This window comes from Nakaseomyces bracarensis (genome assembly GCF_045282275.1).
Source record: "Nakaseomyces bracarensis strain CBM3 chromosome Unknown Scaff6_1, whole genome shotgun sequence".
NCBI lineage: Eukaryota > Fungi > Ascomycota > Saccharomycetes > Saccharomycetales > Saccharomycetaceae > Nakaseomyces > Nakaseomyces bracarensis.
The window spans coordinates 304,075-326,628 of NW_027263967.1; the positions used below are offsets into that span (position 1 = coordinate 304,075).

General features: G+C 37.8%; 12 protein-coding genes across 12 annotated transcripts; 5 read left to right on the forward strand and 7 right to left on the reverse strand.

Moving 5' to 3' along the window:
- Positions 1-287: 287 nt before the first annotated feature.
- On the reverse strand, positions 288-1,502 carry PTC4 (type 2C protein phosphatase PTC4; the record flags this gene model as incomplete). Its single annotated transcript, XM_071051519.1, has 1 exon — positions 288-1,502. One exon carries the CDS (start codon positions 1,500-1,502, stop codon positions 288-290), a length of 1,215 nt encoding a protein of 404 aa, XP_070907548.1.
- A 1,013-nt stretch (positions 1,503-2,515) lies between these two features.
- TPS1 (alpha,alpha-trehalose-phosphate synthase (UDP-forming) TPS1) lies at positions 2,516-3,991 on the reverse strand (the record flags this gene model as incomplete). The annotated part of the gene is made up of 1 exon (XM_071051520.1): positions 2,516-3,991. One exon carries the CDS (start codon positions 3,989-3,991, stop codon positions 2,516-2,518), a length of 1,476 nt encoding a protein of 491 aa, XP_070907549.1.
- Positions 3,992-5,203: 1,212 nt separating this feature from the next.
- Positions 5,204-6,106, forward strand: GGC1 (Ggc1p; the record flags this gene model as incomplete). The annotated part of the gene is made up of 1 exon (XM_071051521.1): positions 5,204-6,106. One exon carries the CDS (start codon positions 5,204-5,206, stop codon positions 6,104-6,106), a length of 903 nt encoding a protein of 300 aa, XP_070907550.1.
- Positions 6,107-6,772: 666 nt separating this feature from the next.
- Positions 6,773-7,396, forward strand: MGT1 (methylated-DNA--protein-cysteine methyltransferase; the record flags this gene model as incomplete). Its single annotated transcript, XM_071051522.1, has 1 exon — positions 6,773-7,396. One exon carries the CDS (start codon positions 6,773-6,775, stop codon positions 7,394-7,396), a length of 624 nt encoding a protein of 207 aa, XP_070907551.1.
- Positions 7,397-7,689: 293 nt separating this feature from the next.
- On the reverse strand, positions 7,690-8,547 carry TRM8 (tRNA (guanine46-N7)-methyltransferase; the record flags this gene model as incomplete). The annotated part of the gene is made up of 1 exon (XM_071051523.1): positions 7,690-8,547. The coding sequence occupies one exon, from the start codon at positions 8,545-8,547 to the stop codon at positions 7,690-7,692; it is 858 nt and encodes a 285-aa protein (XP_070907552.1).
- A 566-nt stretch (positions 8,548-9,113) lies between these two features.
- Positions 9,114-9,764, reverse strand: MRPL11 (mitochondrial 54S ribosomal protein uL10m; the record flags this gene model as incomplete). The annotated part of the gene is made up of 1 exon (XM_071051524.1): positions 9,114-9,764. The coding sequence occupies one exon, from the start codon at positions 9,762-9,764 to the stop codon at positions 9,114-9,116; it is 651 nt and encodes a 216-aa protein (XP_070907553.1).
- A 495-nt stretch (positions 9,765-10,259) lies between these two features.
- Positions 10,260-12,254, forward strand: ACK1 (Ack1p; the record flags this gene model as incomplete). The annotated part of the gene is made up of 1 exon (XM_071051525.1): positions 10,260-12,254. One exon carries the CDS (start codon positions 10,260-10,262, stop codon positions 12,252-12,254), a length of 1,995 nt encoding a protein of 664 aa, XP_070907554.1.
- Positions 12,255-13,862: 1,608 nt separating this feature from the next.
- HEM3 (hydroxymethylbilane synthase) lies at positions 13,863-14,852 on the forward strand (the record flags this gene model as incomplete). The annotated part of the gene is made up of 1 exon (XM_071051526.1): positions 13,863-14,852. The coding sequence occupies one exon, from the start codon at positions 13,863-13,865 to the stop codon at positions 14,850-14,852; it is 990 nt and encodes a 329-aa protein (XP_070907555.1).
- A 1,007-nt stretch (positions 14,853-15,859) lies between these two features.
- YCX1 (Ycx1p) lies at positions 15,860-18,076 on the reverse strand (the record flags this gene model as incomplete). Its single annotated transcript, XM_071051527.1, has 1 exon — positions 15,860-18,076. The coding sequence occupies one exon, from the start codon at positions 18,074-18,076 to the stop codon at positions 15,860-15,862; it is 2,217 nt and encodes a 738-aa protein (XP_070907556.1).
- A 390-nt stretch (positions 18,077-18,466) lies between these two features.
- Positions 18,467-20,089, reverse strand: GLE1 (nucleoporin GLE1; the record flags this gene model as incomplete). Its single annotated transcript, XM_071051528.1, has 1 exon — positions 18,467-20,089. The coding sequence occupies one exon, from the start codon at positions 20,087-20,089 to the stop codon at positions 18,467-18,469; it is 1,623 nt and encodes a 540-aa protein (XP_070907557.1).
- A 451-nt stretch (positions 20,090-20,540) lies between these two features.
- On the reverse strand, positions 20,541-20,975 carry NHP2 (snoRNA-binding protein NHP2; the record flags this gene model as incomplete). Its single annotated transcript, XM_071051529.1, has 1 exon — positions 20,541-20,975. The coding sequence occupies one exon, from the start codon at positions 20,973-20,975 to the stop codon at positions 20,541-20,543; it is 435 nt and encodes a 144-aa protein (XP_070907558.1).
- A 348-nt stretch (positions 20,976-21,323) lies between these two features.
- On the forward strand, positions 21,324-22,349 carry CWC2 (active spliceosome conformation promoter CWC2; the record flags this gene model as incomplete). Its single annotated transcript, XM_071051530.1, has 1 exon — positions 21,324-22,349. One exon carries the CDS (start codon positions 21,324-21,326, stop codon positions 22,347-22,349), a length of 1,026 nt encoding a protein of 341 aa, XP_070907559.1.
- Positions 22,350-22,554: the final 205 nt, after the last annotated feature.

Consider the following 22,554-nt stretch of genomic DNA (forward strand, 5'->3'; position numbering starts at 1 on the left):
CTTTTGATGATTTACCTTGTATATATATAAAATGAATCATACGTATTTTTATCGTCATTACTTTTAATACAATAATATATAAAAATATTTATAGCAATACACTTCGTTATGTTAAGTGTAATAAAGACCAGTTCATCGATATCTCTTAATATCCATAAAATGCTATGAACAATAGCTTCTATCACTAGATAGGGAAGGCATAAATATGCGATAAACCATTTATCATAATGTCATATCGAAGCCTTTTCACTGCTAAGGTATAAAAGTTCAAATAATGCAAATAAAATTCATGCAAGTCCCTTCTCTCTCTCTAACCTTAGTTTCATTTTCGTCATCCAATCACTTAGAGATTCATCCGGTCTATTTAGAACTACTACAATAGCAGTCATATTATCAAAACCAACACCAGTACTGCTATTAGCTTGGGCGATACCATGATCTAGTAATTTTGTCAATATACCGTCTAGTTTCATTCCCAATAGTAAATGATATTTGATAAATTGCACAAGCCGTGTATTGTTATATATATCCCATATACCATCGCAGGCGAGAACTAGGAACTCATCTTTAGAGTAGTCTATCTTATGCATCAGCACATCAGGCTCAACCGTTACCTGGGCTTCTTGAGGCGGTATACCCTGAGTGTTTGCATTAAGCGCTGCTACTCGTACCGCGTTACCAGACTTATAAATAACACCCCGCTTAAATTGGAAGTCGCTAAATGCCCTACTTAGAGCCAGAACACCACCCACTCTGCCTAATGAAACCGTACCACCACTGTCGTTTATTCTTATCAGTTCACCTATATGTTGAGGTTTGTGATCGAATGACATTGTCTTTATACCTTTTGACTTTGATGATAAAATGCACCTTGAATCACCACTGTTAGCTACATAAAGCATAGAGCCGTTGATAATCAGGGCCACTACAGCAGTAGAGCCACATGCACTATTCGCAAAATGTTGATGCAGTTCTTGATCCTGTTTCATAAATGCATCTTTGATGATCTGCGATATAAGACCTTCGAGGGTATGATAATTCTTCCAATATATATCTTTTTTATTATTGACATCCTCAATGTCCGGATGATCCTTATCTACAGTACTGCCGCTGTTATGTCTTCCATCTCCATTCTTCATTTTAGCTCCATACCTGTGATTCTCAAAACTGTAAACTATCCATTTTGATAAGCCTGCCCTGAGTTGTGGATTTGAAGTACCGCTTAGGAACTTCGAGCAAGAGTCGCCCCCATGACCATCGAAAACAGCAAACATCGATATAAACATCTTTTCATGTTTACCAGTGAATGGATTGAAGAAATTTACCTTCAATATCGAATCTTCATTCTGTATCTTATGAGCATCCTCTTGTGATAACCTATACCCTTGCATTGACCCGACACAGTTGTAAAATCTGGGAACAGAACCTAACGGTTTTGTATGCTTGTAGTCATTGTACTCAATTGTCTTCTCCGTTAGCGGATGTGATAAAAGTTGACCCATTATATAATCTTGGTGATTAACACTTTTTCTTGACTACCCCAAATATTCTCCCCTCACCACTCTATTTGATCGGTAATGCAGACAGAACTTTAATTCTTAAAAACTTGATCAAGCCTTGGTAACAATATAGACTTCGATATCAAATCAAAATTTAGCTACAGCCAGTATGGGTATCCTTAAGTTTAAACTTTTTTAAAATCTTTCTATCCGCTGTACTATTCACGATGTATGACCACTTTTCCAATACGGTTTTCTCCACCAAATTAGGAATTAACTCTAAATCGTAACTTGTTTAGGTTCTGATATGTAAGAATATGGAAACAGATCACAAAATACATACACTCCGTCCACAATTGGGCATTGCCATTACTAATTTATGGTTGAGAGCCTCCACTTCAATACCTTCTGGCTATCATCCACACCAAAATAAAAAAACGAACCATGATTTACGATCCCTCTCCACCCGGGTAACAGTAACATATCAATCTCATCGTATAGTATGAGATAACTTTTATAAGATATTAAATATTTTAAATATTGCTTTAGTTTCTTATTGGTGTTTAGTTTCGATAGTACTGGTTAAACAAAGTTGTTTATCATAAAATTTATTTCTTCTGTTTTATTATATAAAGATTATCTACGTACATTTTATCTTTAGATACACAATAGCAAGGAAAATATGCCCCTCTATTCTTTTTTTATTAGTATATATATATATTTTTTTTCTGGTTCTAACGAAGAGTGTGAGATTAATAGTAGTATAACAGTTATATCAAGGGTCTTCTTTTATTTTTAATTCGTGACTATTTTATGAATATCATAAATGTTTTCCAGTAAGGAATTTATAAAGAGAAAGGAAGAATAATCGGTAATGGGTAATAGAGAAAAAGAGTATGTCATCATCAAAAGTATATGTTTCTTTAGTTTTTTTTTTCTTTTTTTTTCATTTTCCTAATATTAATATAGGAAATTTGTTTTTATTGTTTTTTCCATTCTTATATCCAAATAACTTTTTAATGCTTCTTATCTTCAGAAATCTTTGAAGTGCTGGTTGCTGTTGTATTGTACAACTCGTGAACGAAGTTCTCACCCCAGAAGGCAGAGGTGTATTTAGAAATGTACTTGAACAATTTCTCCCAGTTAGCTTCCCTTTTGACCTCTGGAAGGGTTAAGGCCTCATTTAGAGCATCAGACATTTCGTCAATGTTCCATGGGTTAACAATAATGGCACCATTCAACGATTGCGCAGCACCCGCGAATTCACTCAAGACTAGAGTACCTTTAGTTTCTTCTTGACAAGCAATGTACTCGTAGGACACCAAGTTCATACCATCTCTGGTAGAGGACACCAAACATACGTCACTGACAGCATACAAGGAAATCAATTCCTCAAATGGAACACTCTTGTGCATGAAATGGATTGGAACAAATTCAGCGGTACCGAATTGACCGTTGATTCTACCGACTAGTTCATTGACTACAGATCTCAAATACTGATATTCTTCGACATCACCTCTACTTGGAACGGCCACTTGAACAAGAACGGCTTTACCTCTCCACTCTGGGTGTTCACTCAAGAACACTTCCATAGCATGTAGTTTCTGAGGGACACCTTTGATGTAATCCAGTCTATCGACACCGATAATGATCTTTTGTCCCTTGAAGGTCTCTTTCAATTGTTTTATTCTGTCCTTAACCTGTTGCTTTAGCAGACCGTCTTGGAAGGTAGAGACATCGATACCGATTGGGAATGCACCTACGTTAACGAATCTACCTTGGTACTCGACACCGTTAGGCAGTGTATTGACGTTCAGCACCCTCTGCACCGAGGACAAGAAGTGACGAGCATAGTCGTAAGTATGGAAACCCAACAGGTCACAACTCAAGACACCTCTTAGAATCTCCTGTCTCACAGGCAGGATTCTGTAGATCTCAGAAGATGGGAAAGGTGTGTGTAAGAACCAACCAAGCTTCACGTTCTGCAGCTTTCTCTTGGTAATCTCCTCCTGCAGCATCTGTGGCAGCAACATCAGATGGTAGTCATGTACCCAAATTAGATCATCATCGCTCATGGTCTCGAATATAACCTCTGCGAAAGCCTTGTTGGCCTCATTGTACGCCAACCACGCATTCTCATCGAAATTAATCTCACCTGGGTGGTAGTGGAACAAAGGCCACAAGATAGAGTTACTGAACCCGTTGTAGTGCAGATCAGCCACCTCGTCACTCAAAAATACAGGAACCGCATTGAACTTCTCGAGCAAATCCTTCTTCACTTGCTCCTTCTCATCATCCGGAATCTCAAGACCAGGCCACCCATACCACTTAAACGTAGCGGTCTTCTTCAACCCTTGTAAGGCAGTAACTAGACCACCAGAAGACATCTTGTACTGATACTTCCCATCGTTATCCTTGGAAATAGTAACTGGTAATCTATTCGAAACCACAATAATGTTCCCAGATATATCTTTCTTCGCAACCTGTGTCATTCTGTTTTTCTTTTTTTATTGTAATATTTAAGTCTCTCTTGTCTCTATCCTACCCCTTATTTTTAAGTTGTTATTTAGCAGTAATTCAAAAGAAATAAACACTCTACTTTTTTTTTTGTAACTTCTTTTTAACAACAATTGAGTCTTCTCTTTATCTTATATCAACTTAATATATTCCAATTGCAAAATATACATACATATACATATAAATACAAATATATACATCTAGATATACCCCTTATATATATAACTATACACTGGTCTTCTCCCTTCACTCCCTTTTTTCTTTCTCCCCCGTAGAATTTCTTTAATATTTTTTTTTTTCGCCCTTTATATCATAGTATACGAAAAGTCATTGTGTTGTGTGTAACTACATATATAAACATCAATAGTATAGTATTTTCTGTAATAATGCAGCAGTGAAGCCCGTATTGTATCTCTACCCCCTTCTTTACTTCCCACGAGCTTCCTCCCTCCTTTAGCCTCTGCCCCTCCCTCCCCCACTTACCTCGCTGCCCCCCTCGCTGCCCCCCCCTTACTTAACGGTATTTATGCATTGCCCCTCACAACTCTTTTATTTCCTACTGCGTTCTCTTTTCTTTTTCTTTTTCTTTTTCTATTCTTACTGCCCTTCCTATGGACTCTCCTACGGCTTGACCAGATTCCCCCCCCCACCATCCTCCTCTCCTACATTATAACATGATGTACGTTAGTGGTTCACGTGGTTACCAATAGGTATATTGTTATACGTATATCATATATAACGGTATTAGCACATTATATGGTGATCGTACAATATTACTCGTTATTTTTTTTTCTTTCTCGCTAGTACTTTCCGCCCTTTTGTGAGATTCTCTTATCTCGCTTGTATATTCCGTCTGTTTTTGGGTTTTCATTGTTGATTTGCAACTTGCTCGCTTGTACTTTCTTTGTTTTTATTGATATATCTTTATAACAGTAAGGTATCTTGCCATATATAATTACAAAAAAAATAGCACTATTTTTTCATTTGTGTGGATTGGGATATTCCGTCTTTTGATTTTCTGAATGGAATAGGATTACCTTATTTGATTGGATAAAAAAAAGTATATATATTCAATATTTGTTTTCTTAACTAGACAGCAACATTATATTTGGATAAACTTCTTTTTTAATCAATTCAGAAGTACAAGAAGTTGAACTAGTACAGTACTAAAAAAAAACTAAAGAAAGATGGCTCATAATGATAAGAAACAGAGTGGGGTTGCTAGACTCTTGGGGTCTGCCTCTGCTGGTATACTAGAGATCGGTGTCTTTCACCCGGTAGATACAATCTCCAAGAGATTGATGTCTAACCACACCAAAATCACCAGTTCCGCTCAATTGAACTCGGTTATCTTCCGTGACCACGCCGCTGAGGCGTTCAGTAAGCGTGTCTTCACTCTGTTCCCGGGTCTAGGTTACGCCGCGGTATACAAGATCCTACAGAGAGTGTACAAGTACGGTGGCCAGCCATTCGCCAACGAGTTCTTGAACAAACACTTCAAGGCTGACTTCGACGGAGCTTTCGGTGAGAAGACCGGTAAAGCCATGCGTTCTGCTGCAGCAGGTTCTCTGATAGGTATCGGTGAAATCGTACTCCTGCCTTTGGATGTTCTGAAGATTAAGAGACAGACAAACCCAGAGGCTTTCAAAGGTAGAGGCTTCCTACGTATCCTAAAGGATGAAGGGATCTTTAACTTGTACCGTGGTTGGGGCTGGACTGCCGCTAGAAATGCACCAGGGTCCTTCGCACTTTTCGGAGGTAACGCTTTCGCCAAGGAATACATACTAGGTCTACAAGATTACTCCCAAGCTACATGGTCTCAGAACTTCATCTCCTCCATCGTTGGTGCTTCTGCTTCTCTGATTGTATCAGCTCCATTAGATGTCATCAAAACCAGAATCCAGAACAGAAACTTCGATAACCCAGAAAGTGGTTTCAAAATCGTCAAGAACACCTTGAAAAACGAAGGTGTTACAGCTTTCTTCAAAGGTCTAACTCCAAAACTGTTGACCACCGGTCCTAAACTAGTCTTCTCATTCGCTTTGGCACAATCCTTGATCCCAATGTTCGATAACGCATTGAAGAAGTGAAAGAATTAATCATAATAAAAAAAAAACATATAAAAAAACAAGAAAATAATATAAAAACAAAATAATGATGCATTGTTTCTTTAAGTTTATATGTTTGTTGACTTTCTTTTACGAATTGATCTTCTATACATTGTATCCATGCATTTTCTCAACCATGTAATTAGCTTATAATATTAATTATTTTTTTTTTTTCCCTATTTGATCCATAACCCTTTATAAATGTTGCTAATTTAATTCATATATAGTCCAATCTGAAAACACTTAAGACATGACAGGTACAAAGTGAATCTCGAAATATTATTCTAGTTATCATTCACATGCTGTGTACCGTCTAGAAGTCCTAAATCGAATCCTAAAAATCCTTTTACCTGATCAGGAATTGAACTAAGACCATGCAACCCGAGAAACAGGTTTGTGTTCAAAACAGGGCCCGCTTTTGAGGATTTGTAGAGAATGAGCAGCTGTTTGGCTCCATCAGCGATTTTTTGTTGCAAATCCAATTAGCAAACTTTCTTTTTTTACCTAATCATCATCCAACTCTTTTTTTTTCTTCCTTTCATATTTGATAACGTAAAACTATGTTCTTGATAGTATACTATTCTCCAAAGTACATAGCAGTATATAGAAATTTACCGATCGAAACAAAGATCAAAATAGACTAATTCTATGGAGGATTTGTTGTACAGTTTTGTAGTAACGGACATTGCGTCAGCTTTGATATTTGTGAGAAGGTCTACTGATGCCCTGGTTTATGCATCGTTGGGTCTGAACAAGAAACAGCTGCTAAAAATAGCTAGAAACTCATTTAACCAACTTTCGAAGAAGACAGAAATACACTATAACTTCAAGCAGATCGAGGTAGAGAGTGATGAAGATCATGTAAGGAAGTTTGAAGAGATAGTGCAGCAGTTCAAATTGCTATTGGAAGGGCATAAAGTATCTAATTTGCATTATGAATATATGTTTGGGACATCACTCCAGCATCGCATATGGGATGAGCTAGTGCGGATACCACACGGAAGGGTGAGCACTTACAAAGAAATTGCAGAAAGGCTCAATATCAGGAACGGCAGTCGGGCCGTCGGTAGTGGCATAGGGTCTAATAACATAGCAGTTGTGATACCATGTCACAGAGTTGTGGGAAGTAATGGTACCCTAACTGGTTATAAGTGGTCTACATCATTGAAGAGGAAACTTCTAGAACGAGAACATGTATACTCTGTTGATGTGAAACACGATGCCACCAAAGATACAAAAATCTCCCTCATGAAATACAAATACAGTGCATAGCGAAGGTATTTATTATCTTTCCCCCCATCATACCCCATCTTTATAATTTATGCATATACCTAAGGAAATGAAAGAGCTATGCATTCTCAGTATATATATTTTTATCACTATATTAGAAATACTATTCATATTGTGCTTTTTTTTTACTGCTGACCTCTTATTGTTATTCAAAATTTAATGCTTTCACACATATTGGTGAAGATCTCACTTTAATTTACCGCCTATAATGTAATTAAAATGGCTAATATTTTATTATACAAATTTTGAGAAAAGAATTTATATATTTAACTTCATTATACTATCTCTGGTGTTGGAAGTCTTCTGAAACATGCTACAAATTTATCACCCTTCTTTCTTTCAACCTTCTTACCTTCTTCAGTAGCGTGTCTCATTATCTGTACACACTTATCTTCTTCCTCCCATTCCTCTGGCAACCTTTCAAATAGCGGGTGCTCTTCAAGATGCTTAACCATCCATTCGTGGAGGTCTTTAACATCTGTAATTGTGTATACTACACCACCTTCTTTCAAAACATAGGCATATTCACTTAGTAGAGTATTGGTGATAATTCTAGCCTTGTGTTTTCTTTGTTTAAAATGTGGATCAGGGAAACAGAAAAACATTTTAGATAGTTGTCCCTTATGGAAAAAGTTAGGCAAAAATTTCATTGCGTTACCTCTTAGAACATTTATATTTTGATAGCCTTGGTCTTTGACATGGTTGGTTCTTAGGGCAATAATTCTATCTTCCACATAATTCGTAACTTGAACACGGATTTCCATCCCTAATATCAAATCTTCAGGGAAGGCTGGCGACAGGTCAACCAATAAACCTCCAAACCCACAACCAATGTCAGCAATGGTAACGTTCTTCGTCATTTTTCCAGATTCAGGATCAACATAATGTGGATACAGTCTTGTCCAATCCATCTCATCTGGAGAGCTTGGATACTCTAGCTGGTGGTCTGAAAAAGGATTAGAGTGCGCTCTTTGACGGTAAAACCTTTTCTTTGGTAAATCAACTTGCTTCCCCTCTACTAAGGATGATTCATCAATCTTCACATGTTTCAGCTCCTTCCTATTTTCTTCCTTATTGACTCTATAGGCATATCTCTTAGAACCTGGATCGTTATTTAGTGGCTTGGCCTTCATTACTCTAATATATTATTTGATTTATTGTATCACTTTCCTAGGCAGTATTTAATTCCCCTCAAAATACCTCTCACTTTGAATATATTGTGTTGCGATGAGCTACCTCATCAATTTTTTTTTATTTTTTTTTTTCACCAAATTTTTTTTCACTTCCGCAAAAAACTTGAAAAAATAACGAAATATCAAGAAAAGTAGCCCATTCCACAGAAACCACCGCAGAGCAAGATCATATATAGCAACTACAATTTATATTCAATCTGGATATATCTCAACAAGCATACATATTAACTGCTGTAGTCTTATGTTTGAGTCTTATATCTTTTTGATTAGACAGTTATGCAATGCTAGTCACGTTATTAGAAATGAATATTTATCTAAATGCATTTATATATACATAGATTGGGGATAAAATTAGAAAAAATATATTATATATACATGCAGCTTGCTTTTAAATGTGAGGTGATAATCTCTCTCTCAACTGCAACTATTATTTACAGTAGTAATATTTTCTTCTTCTATGTGAGCTCTGTAGCCTTAGAGCGTGAACATTTTGAGTATTTTTCTTTCTATTCTTCCTTCATATTCTCTTCATGGGCCTTCAACGTCAGGTATAGGTGTTGTTTATTAGCATCCAAGACTTGCACTAAACCGGCACCACCTAACATCTGTAACATTCCTACCAATTGTCCTTGTAAGACCGGCTTCGATGGCAGAGATTTAAATTGATCCAATTTGTTAGAGTCGTAGATATCTTTATCGATCTGCGCTCCCATGATGAACAGCTTATCTTGTGCGTTCTTCAGCACCTTGAAGAGTTTAGCTACCTGTTGTGGGTCAGTCTCTTTGAAGGATATTGTAGCCGTAGGACCCTTTAATAGAGGCAGGAGAGGGTGCTTGCGCAACGATTTCCTGTCCCTGATCTTTACGCATGGGTCAGGAAGCTCCAGTGTGCGCAGACACACTTTCAATATATTATTCCTTATTCTCGTTAAACGGCCACCAGCTTGCCTAATTTGCTCCCTAAAGTGATGGTCCTCGTTCTTCGTTAAATTATTGTAATGCGCAAACAAAACCATACTATTATTGTCCATCATATGTCTGTAAGAATCCAACAGAAACGTCTTACGAGACTCCAGCGGCTTTATCGTCTCCCTCCTCACAGGAACCGAGTACTGCCTCACACATTGCCAGAGAGTGCTAACACCAGATTTAAACATTTAGCAAATAAATAAACAAACAACTCAAGTTAGACCTTAGTTTCTGTTATATCGTACTTCCAGTTATAATAGTAGCAACTGCTAATCGTTATAAAAAATAATTGAAATTAAGATTTAGAAAAGGCCTTTACTTTGTGCTTTTGCCAGGTTTTTGCTCCTTTTGCGTTTTCTTCGTCGAAGGGCACTTCACGAAATCTGTGAAATGGGAAATTTCACCTCATTTTTTCATATAGAGAGAAAGAGAGAGAGAGAGAGAGAGAGATATCGGGTTCAATGGATATTCATAGATCTCGAGGTGGTCACGACATTGATATTATAATAATACGAATATTGTCGATAGCCTACCACAGATACAAGAATAAAAAAAGCAAAATTTTAACCAGATCTCCCCTCATCGAAAGAACATTTTAAAGGATTTACTTTTGAATATAGAGCTAGAGAAGTAAGCAAATCAAAGTATAAACTATAAGTGAAATCAGGGCATAAATAGGGAGAATGTTTGGAAGGAAGAATAATACTCGGTATGATACCCATATCAATATGTTTCCACAACCGCAGCCGCAGGTACAGCCACAACAACAAACTCATACAGATACGAGGGCACCTTATCCGATAGAAGATACAACGATTGGAACATTGAACCAAATACCTGTGTTTACAGCTAAGCCATCGCAAGGATCTCTGGGCTCTCGAGGCAGCCCTACACCAGAAGACAGTAGTCACTTACATATGAATAGCAGTCATTCACATATGAATAGTGGTCATGTACATATGAATAGCGGTATAGTTAATGGTAGTAGCAGTAGTAGTAGTAGTCGGAGTGGTCACGAAAGCGGAAGTGCCAGCGGCAATACAAGACTGAGTACCAAAGATTCAAATACAGTGGAGGAAGATGCAAGATATAACCTACCTTTCTTGTTGAAGAAGGCTACTTTAGACGAAGTACCGAAAGATACAGAGATACCTGAGACAATCTTAAGGCCTAATGTTGAGGTACGGGCTGACAACAACCCATTTAGACAAGTAATGAATGAGGACCTGATAACTCCGCCACCACCTTATGAAGAGAAGGATAAAGAGACCAATGTACTGCGAGAGAAGATGTATAGGTCCGAGAGTAGTGATAGTACTAAAGGCAGGGGCATAATTAGTGATAGCACTGAGAGTAAAAAGAGCATTAGTCCTGAAAAGGAGAAAGAAAGTATACGTAACAGAGATTTAGCATCATATTCTACAGAAGCACTGACATTTTATGAAGTATACAATGACGTTGTGGCTGACCAAGGTCAATTTACTCCTAAGGTACAATTAAAATGGTGCGAGACACTTCTAGAGTTTGTATTTAAGGAAAACTTCATTTCTCATTATAACATCAATGCTGAGAAATTGAAAAGAGAGCTCAGACCAGAAGAAGCTCAGAAAAACCAGAAAGTTATCCTGGAACATGCTTTCAAAGTACTGAAAAAACTAATAGCTTCGCGATATGCTCCAGCTATATATCTGATGGGTACGTTGTACTCCCATCAACCGTACCTTGAGATCAAGAATAAGAACATCGTAACCAGGAATGACCAAAAAGCGCTAGAATTCTACTGTAAGTCTGCAGCATTGAACCACAGCGACTCCTGTTACCGTGCTGGTGTATGCTTCGAATTTCAAAGAGGAACACCATCCGAACTCTCCAAGTATCAGTGTCTGGAGAAGGCTTTCCAGTACTACAGACAAGGTGCGCAAGAGTGTAACAACACATCCTGCATGTACAAACTCGGAATGACTCACTTGCACGGTTTGCAGATCATGAATTACACAAATGATAACGATGATCCACGTGAACTTGACCGTATAATACGCCAAGACATCGCGCGCTCGATCTTCTGGTTTGAAAAAGCCGCCGACCTCGGTACATCTCCACAAGCGTGCTACGAGTTAGGAAAGATCTACGAGTTCTCAAACATGCCGCTGAATATCCAGACACTGTTACTAGAGCACGGTGTACACCGCGACACAGCACAAGCACTGCGATATTATCGCGAATGTGCAACTCGTCACAACTACCCACTTGCACAATGGAAGCTGGGACACTGCTACGAGATAGGTGAGTTGAACCTGGCGCGCGATCCAGCGAAATCTATTGCATGGTACTACCGAAGTGCCAACGGTGGAAACATCGCTGGTACCAAGAACCACCCTTCAAACAGCGGTGCATCGAACACTCCCATGCATGGAAACCCGATGGCCATGCTTGCGCTAAGCGGCTGGTGTTTAACCGGAGCATCCGGCGTGATGCAACCCAACGATAAGGAAGCCCTGAAATGGGCCCTCCGAGCCTCCGAACAGAGTGACCATAAGCTCGCACGCGCAGAATACGTCCTAGGACGTATGTACGAGCTCGGTCTAGGAACCCAACCGGATCTCTCCAAGGCCCGTAGCTACTACAACACAGCCGCTCAGCACGGATTTCCTAAAGCAATCCAGCGTCTTACGAAATAGAAAAGAAAAGATCTAAAAAAGAAAGAATCAAAAAAATTATACGAGCAAATGAAAAAAATAGATCAACATCTTTTTTATTTTTCCTCTCCTAATGTCCACACATAAGAGAGTAATAGACTATTTTTTTTTTTTGACAGTACCGAAGTCCATATGAATTCCTTTTTTCCTTTCTTCTATGGACTTGTGCGCTCTTATCTTTGTGTTCCACATTTGCATCAGCCGGTCTTCGAGGCCATCGCCATTTTTTTTTTCTTTCTGTTCAGTTTCGTCTTGATAAGCTTTTTTCATCTTTCTGAGTAAGCAGAGTAATTACCGGATAGAGCAAAACTGTTTTTTTGACGCTAAACGAGGGAAACCTTTAGCCTTCATTATCGTATATTGTGTTTTTTTGTTGTGTTAATTCTCCGGGGAGACGGCACAAGTATTCTCTCTCTTTCTCTCTCTCTCTGCCTCTGCCTCTGCCTTTCAGTGATCCCCTATGTGCGTCATATTCTGTGCACTGGAATGTCTCTCAGCTGTTTTTTTTCTTCTCTTCTGGCTTTGTTACTATGAATAGAGTACATTTGCTTGCGAAAGTTGTTCACACGCAGATACAGAGATTAAGAGCGAAAGCCTTTTTTTTTTTTATTTTTTTTATTTTTTTCTTACTTATTGTTCTCTTGTGATTCCCCCGCAGAAAGAGTTTACCGACCAATCAAAGTCCTAGGAAGTATTAGCAAGACAGTTTATAGGCAGTTCTGCCCAATCTTTGAATATGTGTGTTAGTAAGCTCGACATTGTTGGTTGGTTCATAGTCCTTATTCCCACCAAACAAATTATAGCCTGTTATAGAGACTTATAGCGAGAGAATCTAAGCTAAGGTACAAAGTTCAATAAAACAACAAAAAAACACGGGATGTGTGGGAGATATTTCTGGAAAAAAAAAGGGTTTAATACACAGAAAAGCACGGAGACGGATCAGTCTCTGAGTAATGAACGATTGTTATTTGTTCAAAACTGTCTGATATCCCATTTTTTTTTTTATTTTATTTTTTTTTTTTAATTTTTAATTTTTTTTTTTTAATTTTTATTAATATTTTTTCTGAAGATGGTTAGAAAGATGTGTACAAAAGTCGATCTTTAACTAATGACAGGATCATGGTTCCAGACTATCCATTCTTTTTTAATAATTATTTTTTTTTTCTTTCTTTCTTCATTACTTTGCTATTGCTTCTGCTTTTTGAAAAATTAGTTGTTTAAGAAAAAAAAAAAAAAAAAAAGAAATGAAAATATAAATGATACACTCATATAGTATTCTTAACTTTCTTTTCTTTGGAATATAAAGGATTGGTTATTTGATTTTTTTTATTAAATAGAAGGATAATCAGATAATATAAGACGCTCTTTTTTTTTATTGGGCTTAAAGTGGATTTTTGTTAGAGTAAAAGAAGATACAAAGAACGTTTGTATTTTTATTTCTATTTTCTAATAAAATAATAGGGAAAAAACAATTATTTTTTTTTTTGTCAACTTCCAAGTTTTTTGCTTTAGTTTGAAACAACAGTAAGCCGAAAAAACAACACCTCAACACCTACCAAAAAGCAACGACAAGTTATCTTTGCATTTATCATGACTAGAGAGGCTATTAATATTGGTGGAAGACGTTCTAAGTTGGCTGTTGTTCAGTCTAATCATGTTAGAGATTTAGTTCAAGCTAAGTTTCCTCAATATGACTGTTCCGTATTTACACTACAGACCTTAGGTGATCAAATACAGTTCAAACCACTGTACTCCTTTGGTGGCAAAGCTCTATGGACTAAAGAACTAGAAGATTATCTGTATTGTGAGGATCAGGATAAGAGATTGGATTTGATTGTCCACTCTTTGAAGGATATGCCTACACTTTTACCAGACGGGTTTGAACTTGGCTGCATTACAAAACGTGTTGACCCTACAGACTGTATTGTGATGCCTAAAGGGTCTCCTCACAAATGTCTGGCTGAATTGCCGGAAGGTGCCATCGTCGGTACTTCTTCAGTTCGTAGGTCTGCTCAGTTGAAGAGGAAGTACCCACACTTGAAGTACCAAAGTGTGCGTGGTAATATCCATACTAGGCTGGAGAAGCTAGACGACCCTGAAACTCCTTTCCAGTGTCTAGTCTTGGCCTCCGCTGGTTTAGTTCGTATGGGTCTCGAGGACAGAATTACACAGAGACTACACTCTGATATTATGTACCATGCCGTTGGCCAAGGTGCTCTTGGTGTCGAGATCAGACAAGGTGACAAGAAGATACTACAAATTCTAGATGAAATTGCCGACTTAGAGTCCACAGTATGTTGTCTTGCCGAACGTTCGTTAATGAGAACTCTGGAAGGTGGCTGTTCCGTGCCTATTGGTGTCGAGTCTTCTTATGACCATAAGGAAAAAAAATTGGTCTTAAAGGGTATCGTAGTCAATGTCGAAGGTACCATGGCTATCGAAGACCAACAAGAAGTTATAGTCAATGATATAAGAGAAGATTCTATCGCCTGTGGTGTATTACTAGCACAGAAGATGATCAAAGATGGTGCTAAGAAGATTTTGGACGAGATTAATTTGGATAGAGTGATTCAACAGTGAAAACTATGAACCGGATTCCTCACTATGTCACCCTGTTGGGTGTTATTGTACACTCTGAAACTTTTTCTCTCATCGTCACATTTACTGAGAATGGTGACTTTGAACTTATATTAGAAAAAAAGTCCCAAATATAACAAAACAAATAATAATATTTTCTGAAAAATATTAACTTATGACTTTTACGAAAATAAACCCAAGTTTTTACTTATAACTTCCTTTTCTAATTGAGATTCGTTTCCTTAAAAAAAAAATAAAAACCTAAAAAAAATTGTTAAGAAAAAAAATTATCATTTCATGTGTCTAATAATACAATGTTTTATTTTATTTTTTTTTTTTTGCCTATTTTCATTTTTTTTTTACTTATTTCATTGTCAAATAAAAAAAATATTAAAAAAAAAACTTAAAAAATAGGAATCGTTTTACTCTATCTGCTGTTTTCCCTATTTATTGTACCCAAATGCTGATTTAAATTAAAAAAGACAAAACAAAACTAAAACAATCCACACTTTTGGGCCTTAATGATGTTTTTTCCTGTATTTCTGTTATCTATTTATTTCTCCATTTCATGATATTGCCAAATGAATAATGATCACCCCCCTCAAAAAAAAAAGATATAAAAAATGTAATAAAAGAAGGAAAATACTGATAATTATTTTATTAAAAAAAAAAAAAAAGAATTATGTGACTATATCCTTACCCGTTTTATTTTTTTATTTATTTATTTTTATTTATTTTTTTGTTGCATTCTTAATTTTGAAAGAAAGCTTTAAGAAAAGATATTTCTTCCTTGTTCCCTGATAATATTTATTGATATTTGTATTTCAATTTATCTTTTTTTTTTAATCATGTTTAAACGTCTATTTTTTTGGTCAATGCCATGAAAAATGTCTGTAAAAAGAGAAAAAAAAAATTTCACTTTATTTATTAATAATCAAAGTATTTAATCTAAACATATTTCTGAATATTCATATCTATAACGACTTATTAGAGTTATTTTTTTATCTACATTAAAAACTCAATGCAAGTATGATATTTATCACGGTAACAAAAGCATAAAGAGACAAAAGCCACGTACTTATTCTAGAGTCCAATCTCCAATGGTTTAATGGCACCCCGACAATCAAAATTAAGAATGCCAAGATTATTCCAACACATGTGCTGATCAGATGCGCATCCACTTTGAATTCAATGAAACTAGTTAACAACGCGCCTAGTCCATTACGCTCCTTGAACGCATGTTTGTTCAACAATATAATCGCTCCATCCATACCTATCCCAAATAATATGTATAGAAGTGGACTTCCAAAACAAGCGCCCAGCGCAACATCCAATACACCAAGCTGAACAAATGTTATGTTCGATACAAGGTCTCCCACAGAATTACCCCATGCAAAAATGGTAAGGCCTAAAACCGTCTGAGAAAGGTTGAAGGAATCAGCCCAACTAGTCAAAATGTCCAGGATGAGGTGTACCGTGTATGAAATTCCTCCAAGTGACAAGATAAATCCGAATACTGAAATAATATCCGGACGATAGAGACGTAGTGGAGTTTCAAACAACGAAAATATTAATATCAACATGAAAGAAATAGTTACCAACACATAATAACCAAATAAGTTATCCAAGGTAAATGATAACACTATCGGAGCCATTGAAAGTTGAATGGTAGTTACGACATTGTTATTATTATACATTTGTCTAGTTTCTTCACTGGGTATCAAAACAGCTAGTATAAATGATATTGGGGTACTGAACAATAAAGTAACCAGCTCTGTTGGCGACATATCGATATCGGGATCCAAAAGATAATTGAAAAGCTTGAAGCTCTTATACCATGTCATATTCCTGGAAGTTCCACTTACTCTACTTATTATCTCTTGGAGTTCCTCATTAATTTCGTCATCATCAACCTCTATGCTACCATAACTAGGTGTTGGGGATTCCTGTTGTATTATATCACCTAGATGGTCGTAACTCAACGACCTCCATGTTGGTGGTCGTCCTTCAAAAGCGGCAATTGAATTTGGCTGTGGTCTTGAAAACTGTTTAGTAGCATCTACTACCTCCAAGGTGTTTTTGCCGCCTTGGCCAGTATAATCCGAATATACAAATGTAGGTAGGGCATCCCTTTCTGAGGCTGTCCCTAGCGTTGAAGATCTCCTCTTCGTTCTTTTATTAGTTTGGATACGGTCAAGCTTAGGTAGTTCTGGTACTACATCAATTGCTTCGTCTTGCGAAGATTCTCCTTGTTCTTGCATCGTAGTGACCTCCTCAGTTTTCGAATTGCCTTCTTTATTTATTATTTCTGAGTGTTCCCATAAATCTAGACAATCTTGCAAAGTTAACCTAACCCATCCTTTATAGTGTGTTCTTAGATATTTTTGCACGCCAAGACGTAAATATTTTCTTCGTACATCTACTCCTTCCTCAAACATTCTAATATTAGCATTTTCACTTAGTATAGGTTCGATTGTTGTTGGACTACGAATTAATGAGTCATTTCCATCTGAGCAAGTGGATAAGTTGTCATTTATTAACTCTCTTAAGGATGACTCTTCCACAATCTCGGAGTTTGCTTCACTTGTCGAACAATAGCTCAGATGACTCGAAACCATGTAGATCGCACAACATATGTATGTAATAACCATCAGTAAACACTCCCAGAAATATAACCTCCCATCGAAGAGAAAAGAAGTAGAAACCACAATCATTACTAAGAATATTCCCAAGTCCTGCAAGTAAACATCCCTACTATATGCATTTGATCTGATATTTTCATTATAAGAGTCAAACCTTTCCGCGTAGTGCCCAAAGGGTGACGTGGGTTCAAACCTTACAGTGGAAACTAGTCCGATGACCCCTAAGACCACCGTAAGTAGAAAGAAGACGCCTCCCATTAACTCACCAAAGGCAAGCGATGTAGCGTTCCTCTTCATTGACTGATATGTCGTCGTTATATCGGGAAGAGCATTCCCAAATGCAAGCAATGTCATCCCCGATATTCTATCGGATATATGTAGAATCTCTCGAGAAATAAAGGAAAGTGACGGCGTCAAATAATCAGAAGTAAGTACACCCAGCATCACAAAACATTCTGTCAATAGTACCATCTTAGAATAAAACCCTCCCCTACTCCTATCGTCATTATCGAGATATCGCACCACAGCGATAAGATTAATAAAATAAAACAAGGCGGTGAACAGCCACCGCCGTACCAAACCCATTTTTTTTATATATATATGTTGCCTCCTCTATAACAAGCCTTCTTTTGTAGATTTTAAGGTGTTAATTGATAAGCATATGACTACTAATCACTACAATTATCGTTAAATTTAAAGATTATTAATCAGTTTCGAAGCCTTCAATTTGTCATTGAAACTTTTTCATGGCCAATTTTTTCATCAGCTATCTTTGTTGTACGGGAGTTTCTGTGAAACTAAGCGTTGCTCATCGCATAAGCAAAAATAGCTTCAATTATAAGCCCTCATTGATAAATGTTTGAACCGTATGATGGTTTTAAATGCTTATTTTATATTACGAGAGGTTAAAAGATCAAAATTTTATATGTAGGAGTTTTCTATTGTGAATATGTAGTTGGGTATCTATGGTAGTTTTTATGGTACCATCTCTGGGAAGCAATCGATGGTGTTATTCTGCCATGCCTCTAGTAGGATTCTCAGCCTTGCAGCACCGACGTATTTCCTTTCAGCGACTGCTGAGGTCAAGGAGTCACCTATTAACATTAAGAGTTTTCCTGCTTGTGCTCCATAAGCCTGTAGGAACTCCTTCGCAGCTGCATCCCACCAGGATCCCAATACAACGAAATGGGTGTCTTGTATCAAGTTTAATGGAGTGTTGGCAATACGTGCTACCAGTTGCCATGAGTGTGAAATTGGTAGTGGGTGTTGAGAAGTTTGTATAAACTCAGGTGGCAGTTGTAATCTCGTAATAACAGAGTATAAGGTTGCCATGGAACCAATTCTTTCATTATAGGAAGTAGGTTCTTCCCATTTACCACCGGAGTCACGTTTCCAGCCCATATTTGATCTCCCTTCCTCAGTGTCAATGTTACAAGTGAAGCCAATAACGAAGGGGCATTTTTTGACGAATCTTGCCATCAGAAGTTCATTAAATTCAGGGTACCTTACCATTAAATACAATGTCAGTCTAGCCAAGGGAACTGAGGCCTCAGGTTTTGCACGGACTTCTGTTTCTGCTTGATGTACGATAGCCTTTGCTATGAAATTTAAAATCCATAGATATGACAATTGGTCTTCTTTCGTTTGATCAATTAAATGACTCAATTCATTCTGTATACTTACTAACTGGCTAAAGGTATTAGTTAGCTGACCAAATTTAGGATTAATCTTTCTCTTATGCTTTGAAAGTATATTTCTGATCTGTTTATCTGCAGATTTAACAGGAAGAACTATCTCATCCTTAATCGATTTAATCTTGGCTTTATATTTCCAGAACGTCTTGGCAATATCATCAAAGTTTGTCGTTGCACTTTTTGCCTTCTCTTTTTCTTGTTCCTTTTGTTTCTGTAGCGCCTTCTCTTTCTCCTTTTGCTCTTGCTCTTGTTTTAACTTTTCTTCTGCCTCTTTCTTCTTCTTCAGATCAGCTTCAAGTAGTTGCTTCTTTTTCATTTCTTCTTCTTCTTTACGTTTACGTTCTTCTTCTTCTCTACGTTTACGTTCTTCTTCTTCCTTCCGCCTACGTTCCTCTTCCAACCTCTTCTTCTCTTCTTCAACACGTTTCCTTTCATCTCTAATTGATTTAACTAGTTTCATGTTCTCATTTTCTACACTTTTGAACTTATTCAAAAGTAAATTGGTAAATTGTTGTTCTATCTCTTGCATATCCACCTTCAAATTGTCCTTTGGCATTGATGTTATCTCCAATAATTTATCATTGTCATCATCGGATTTATTCTTTTGATCCCTTAAAGACCCTAAAACATGTGGTACTGTGTCTTGCTCTATTATACCTTTCTTAAACTCGTCGCTTTCGAGTAGTTTCTGCAAATGTGCAGGCAATTCTTCCTGAATTTCTTGCCTTTCAGGCCTGTTCACGACAATTTTCTGCTTAGGTAGTTTTAAACTCGGTATATACTCATCATCCGACTCATTAACTATGGTATACTCAACCGGTCCTGAAGAACTAGAGGAAAGTGATTTAAGGTCCATCGACGAATCCTCATCTTCTGAGTATAGCTCATCTAGCACAAATCGCATTGTTGCCTTTTTTTTTTTTATTTTTTTTGCTTGTATATGTTCACCAGGCTACTTATTCTTCTCTTCAGTAGTTTCAATGTGTTTCAATTCCTGCAAGCAGCCTTAAACGTTTATAAATACTATTCCTCTTTGTCTCTCTCTTTCTCTCTCGAGCATAAAGCATAAAGATTTTTTTTAATATTACCTGATAAAATCAACAAGTCACGTGACACAGTTAAGGATCAATCTAAATACCAATTCAATATACTTCCACATTCTTTGTTTACTTTAAATACTTTGATATCAATTAATTTACATAATAAAAATTTAGGGTTAATACATATTAAGTCTATGCAGAAATGGGTTTTGATGTTTTAAAAAAAAAAACACTCAAAAAAAAAAAATTGTCATCCTTTATTCGGGATAAAAAGCTTCTGTAATTTTTTTTTTTTACAATTTTTTAATTATTATTTTACAATGCCTTAACTTCCTTGACGATCTCGTTATAGGAGTCCTTGTATTCCTCTTCCTTGGACTTGTCCTTCTTGTTACTACCTGGAACGATGAATATCACAGAGGTAGGTCTCTTGGTAGCACTAGCAGAGCCCAAGTCTTGCTTGGATGGTACGAAGATGTAAGGAACACCGTGGTCCTCACACAAGATAGGAATGTGAGAGATCACATCTGCTGGTGAGATATCACCAGCAATAACAACGAGTCCCTTCTCACCTTTCCTTAGAGCCTTAACAACCTCTTTAACACCACGCTTCACATTCTTAGCCTTAGAAGCCTTCTTAACAGTCTTCAACACCTTCTTGTTTAACTTCTTAGTAGCCAATGGCTTGGCAAATGGCAATACTGCCGGCATTCTAGCCTCATAGTTATCTTCTTTACTCTCCTTAGCCATTTCTTTCTTCTTTGTTACAAACCTTTATAGTTTTTGTTTATTGATCTATTATGAACAAAGTACAAACAGATGTTAGAGAGATTTCAGTTCAGTTATAAACCTCATCGCAAAATCTAAAAAATTTTTTAGTTTTTTTTCATAATACAAACCCCCCATCCACACACAACGAAAAAGTTGAATAAGAAGAAAAAAATTTTCCTCATTTCGTATGAATATACAAATCACATGTCAAAGAAAATTAATATTAAAAAAAAAGAAATAAATGGAGTTATTAGTGTATTGTGTGGTATGTAATATTGGTGTGTTGTGTAATAGTGGTGTATTCGAGTAAGAAGGTATAAAAGCAATATGTCTTGGAAGGATAAGAAAGCTGTTGTTCAGTTGCGGGAGGAGGACCTTCCATCAGGGGTTCCCAAGCAGAACGGGTTGTCGTTCAATGTGTGGTATAACCGGTGGTCACAAGGCACTGGGCGTCAGGAGAGGTATGCGTCGCGGTACAGGCTGGACCCCAGCGACAGTGGGTACACGCAAGGGGACCGCAATGGGACCTCGAAGTTCTGTCTGTACTTTGCGAAGGGGATGTGCAGTCTGGGCCACCGGTGCGAGTACCTGCACCATGTTCCCGAGACAGAGGACCACGTCCGGTATACCACGTCCGGGAACCAGCTGTTGGACTGTTTCGGTCGCGAGAAGTTCGGGGAGTACCGGGAGGACATGGGCGGTGTGGGAAGTTTCCAGACGAACAAGACACTGTACATCGGCGGCATCACCGGGGCACTACAAGGAGACAACATTGCCACTGGCAGTGGCAATGGTAATGCAAGTGCTCGTAGGATAGAGAGCAGGGTGCGGTACCTATTTGGACAACTGGGAGAGCTCGACCGTGTGCGGTACGTCGAGTCCAAGAACTGTGCCTTCGTGCGGTACAGATCTCAGCTCAACGCGGAGTTCGCCAAGGAAGCCATGGCCAACCAACCCCTCACACTCCGCCGCAGAACTGGAAGCAGGAATGCTAACGATGGCGGCACACTGCCAGACACCGGGTTGCTCGTCAAGTGGGCTCACGAGGACCCAGACCCTGAATCTCAACGCCGCCAGGAACAAGAACGGCTGAATGAGTCAGTACAAGCAATGGTACACTTGCTCCAACAGTCTCAGACTCAGTCTCAGACTCAGTCTCAGACTCAGTCTCAGAAGCAGGCTGAGAAGTTGCCAATCCAGAGGGAAACTGAGGGGAGGGCTGAAACACACTCTACCTCCATCGCGCAGAGACTCGCGTACACCGTGCCTCACAAGATACGCACACGGATAATACGTACCACTACCCCAGCATTAGCACACACAGACCTCGTCTCACTCTACGACTCTGACTAAGAGATCTCAGCATAACTCCAAACCGCCTCTCTTCTTGCCTCCCCCCACTCTCCAACATTTCCCAGTACTCCAATTCGGGGCATCGCCAATAATCACCGACAAAAAACTGATTTACCATATAGCGCTGCGCGCGTTGGTCATGGAGAGAAATTACGCAGAGAAGGAGTCACCTAGAAGTTAAAGTAGAGACAGAGAAAACTGCCAT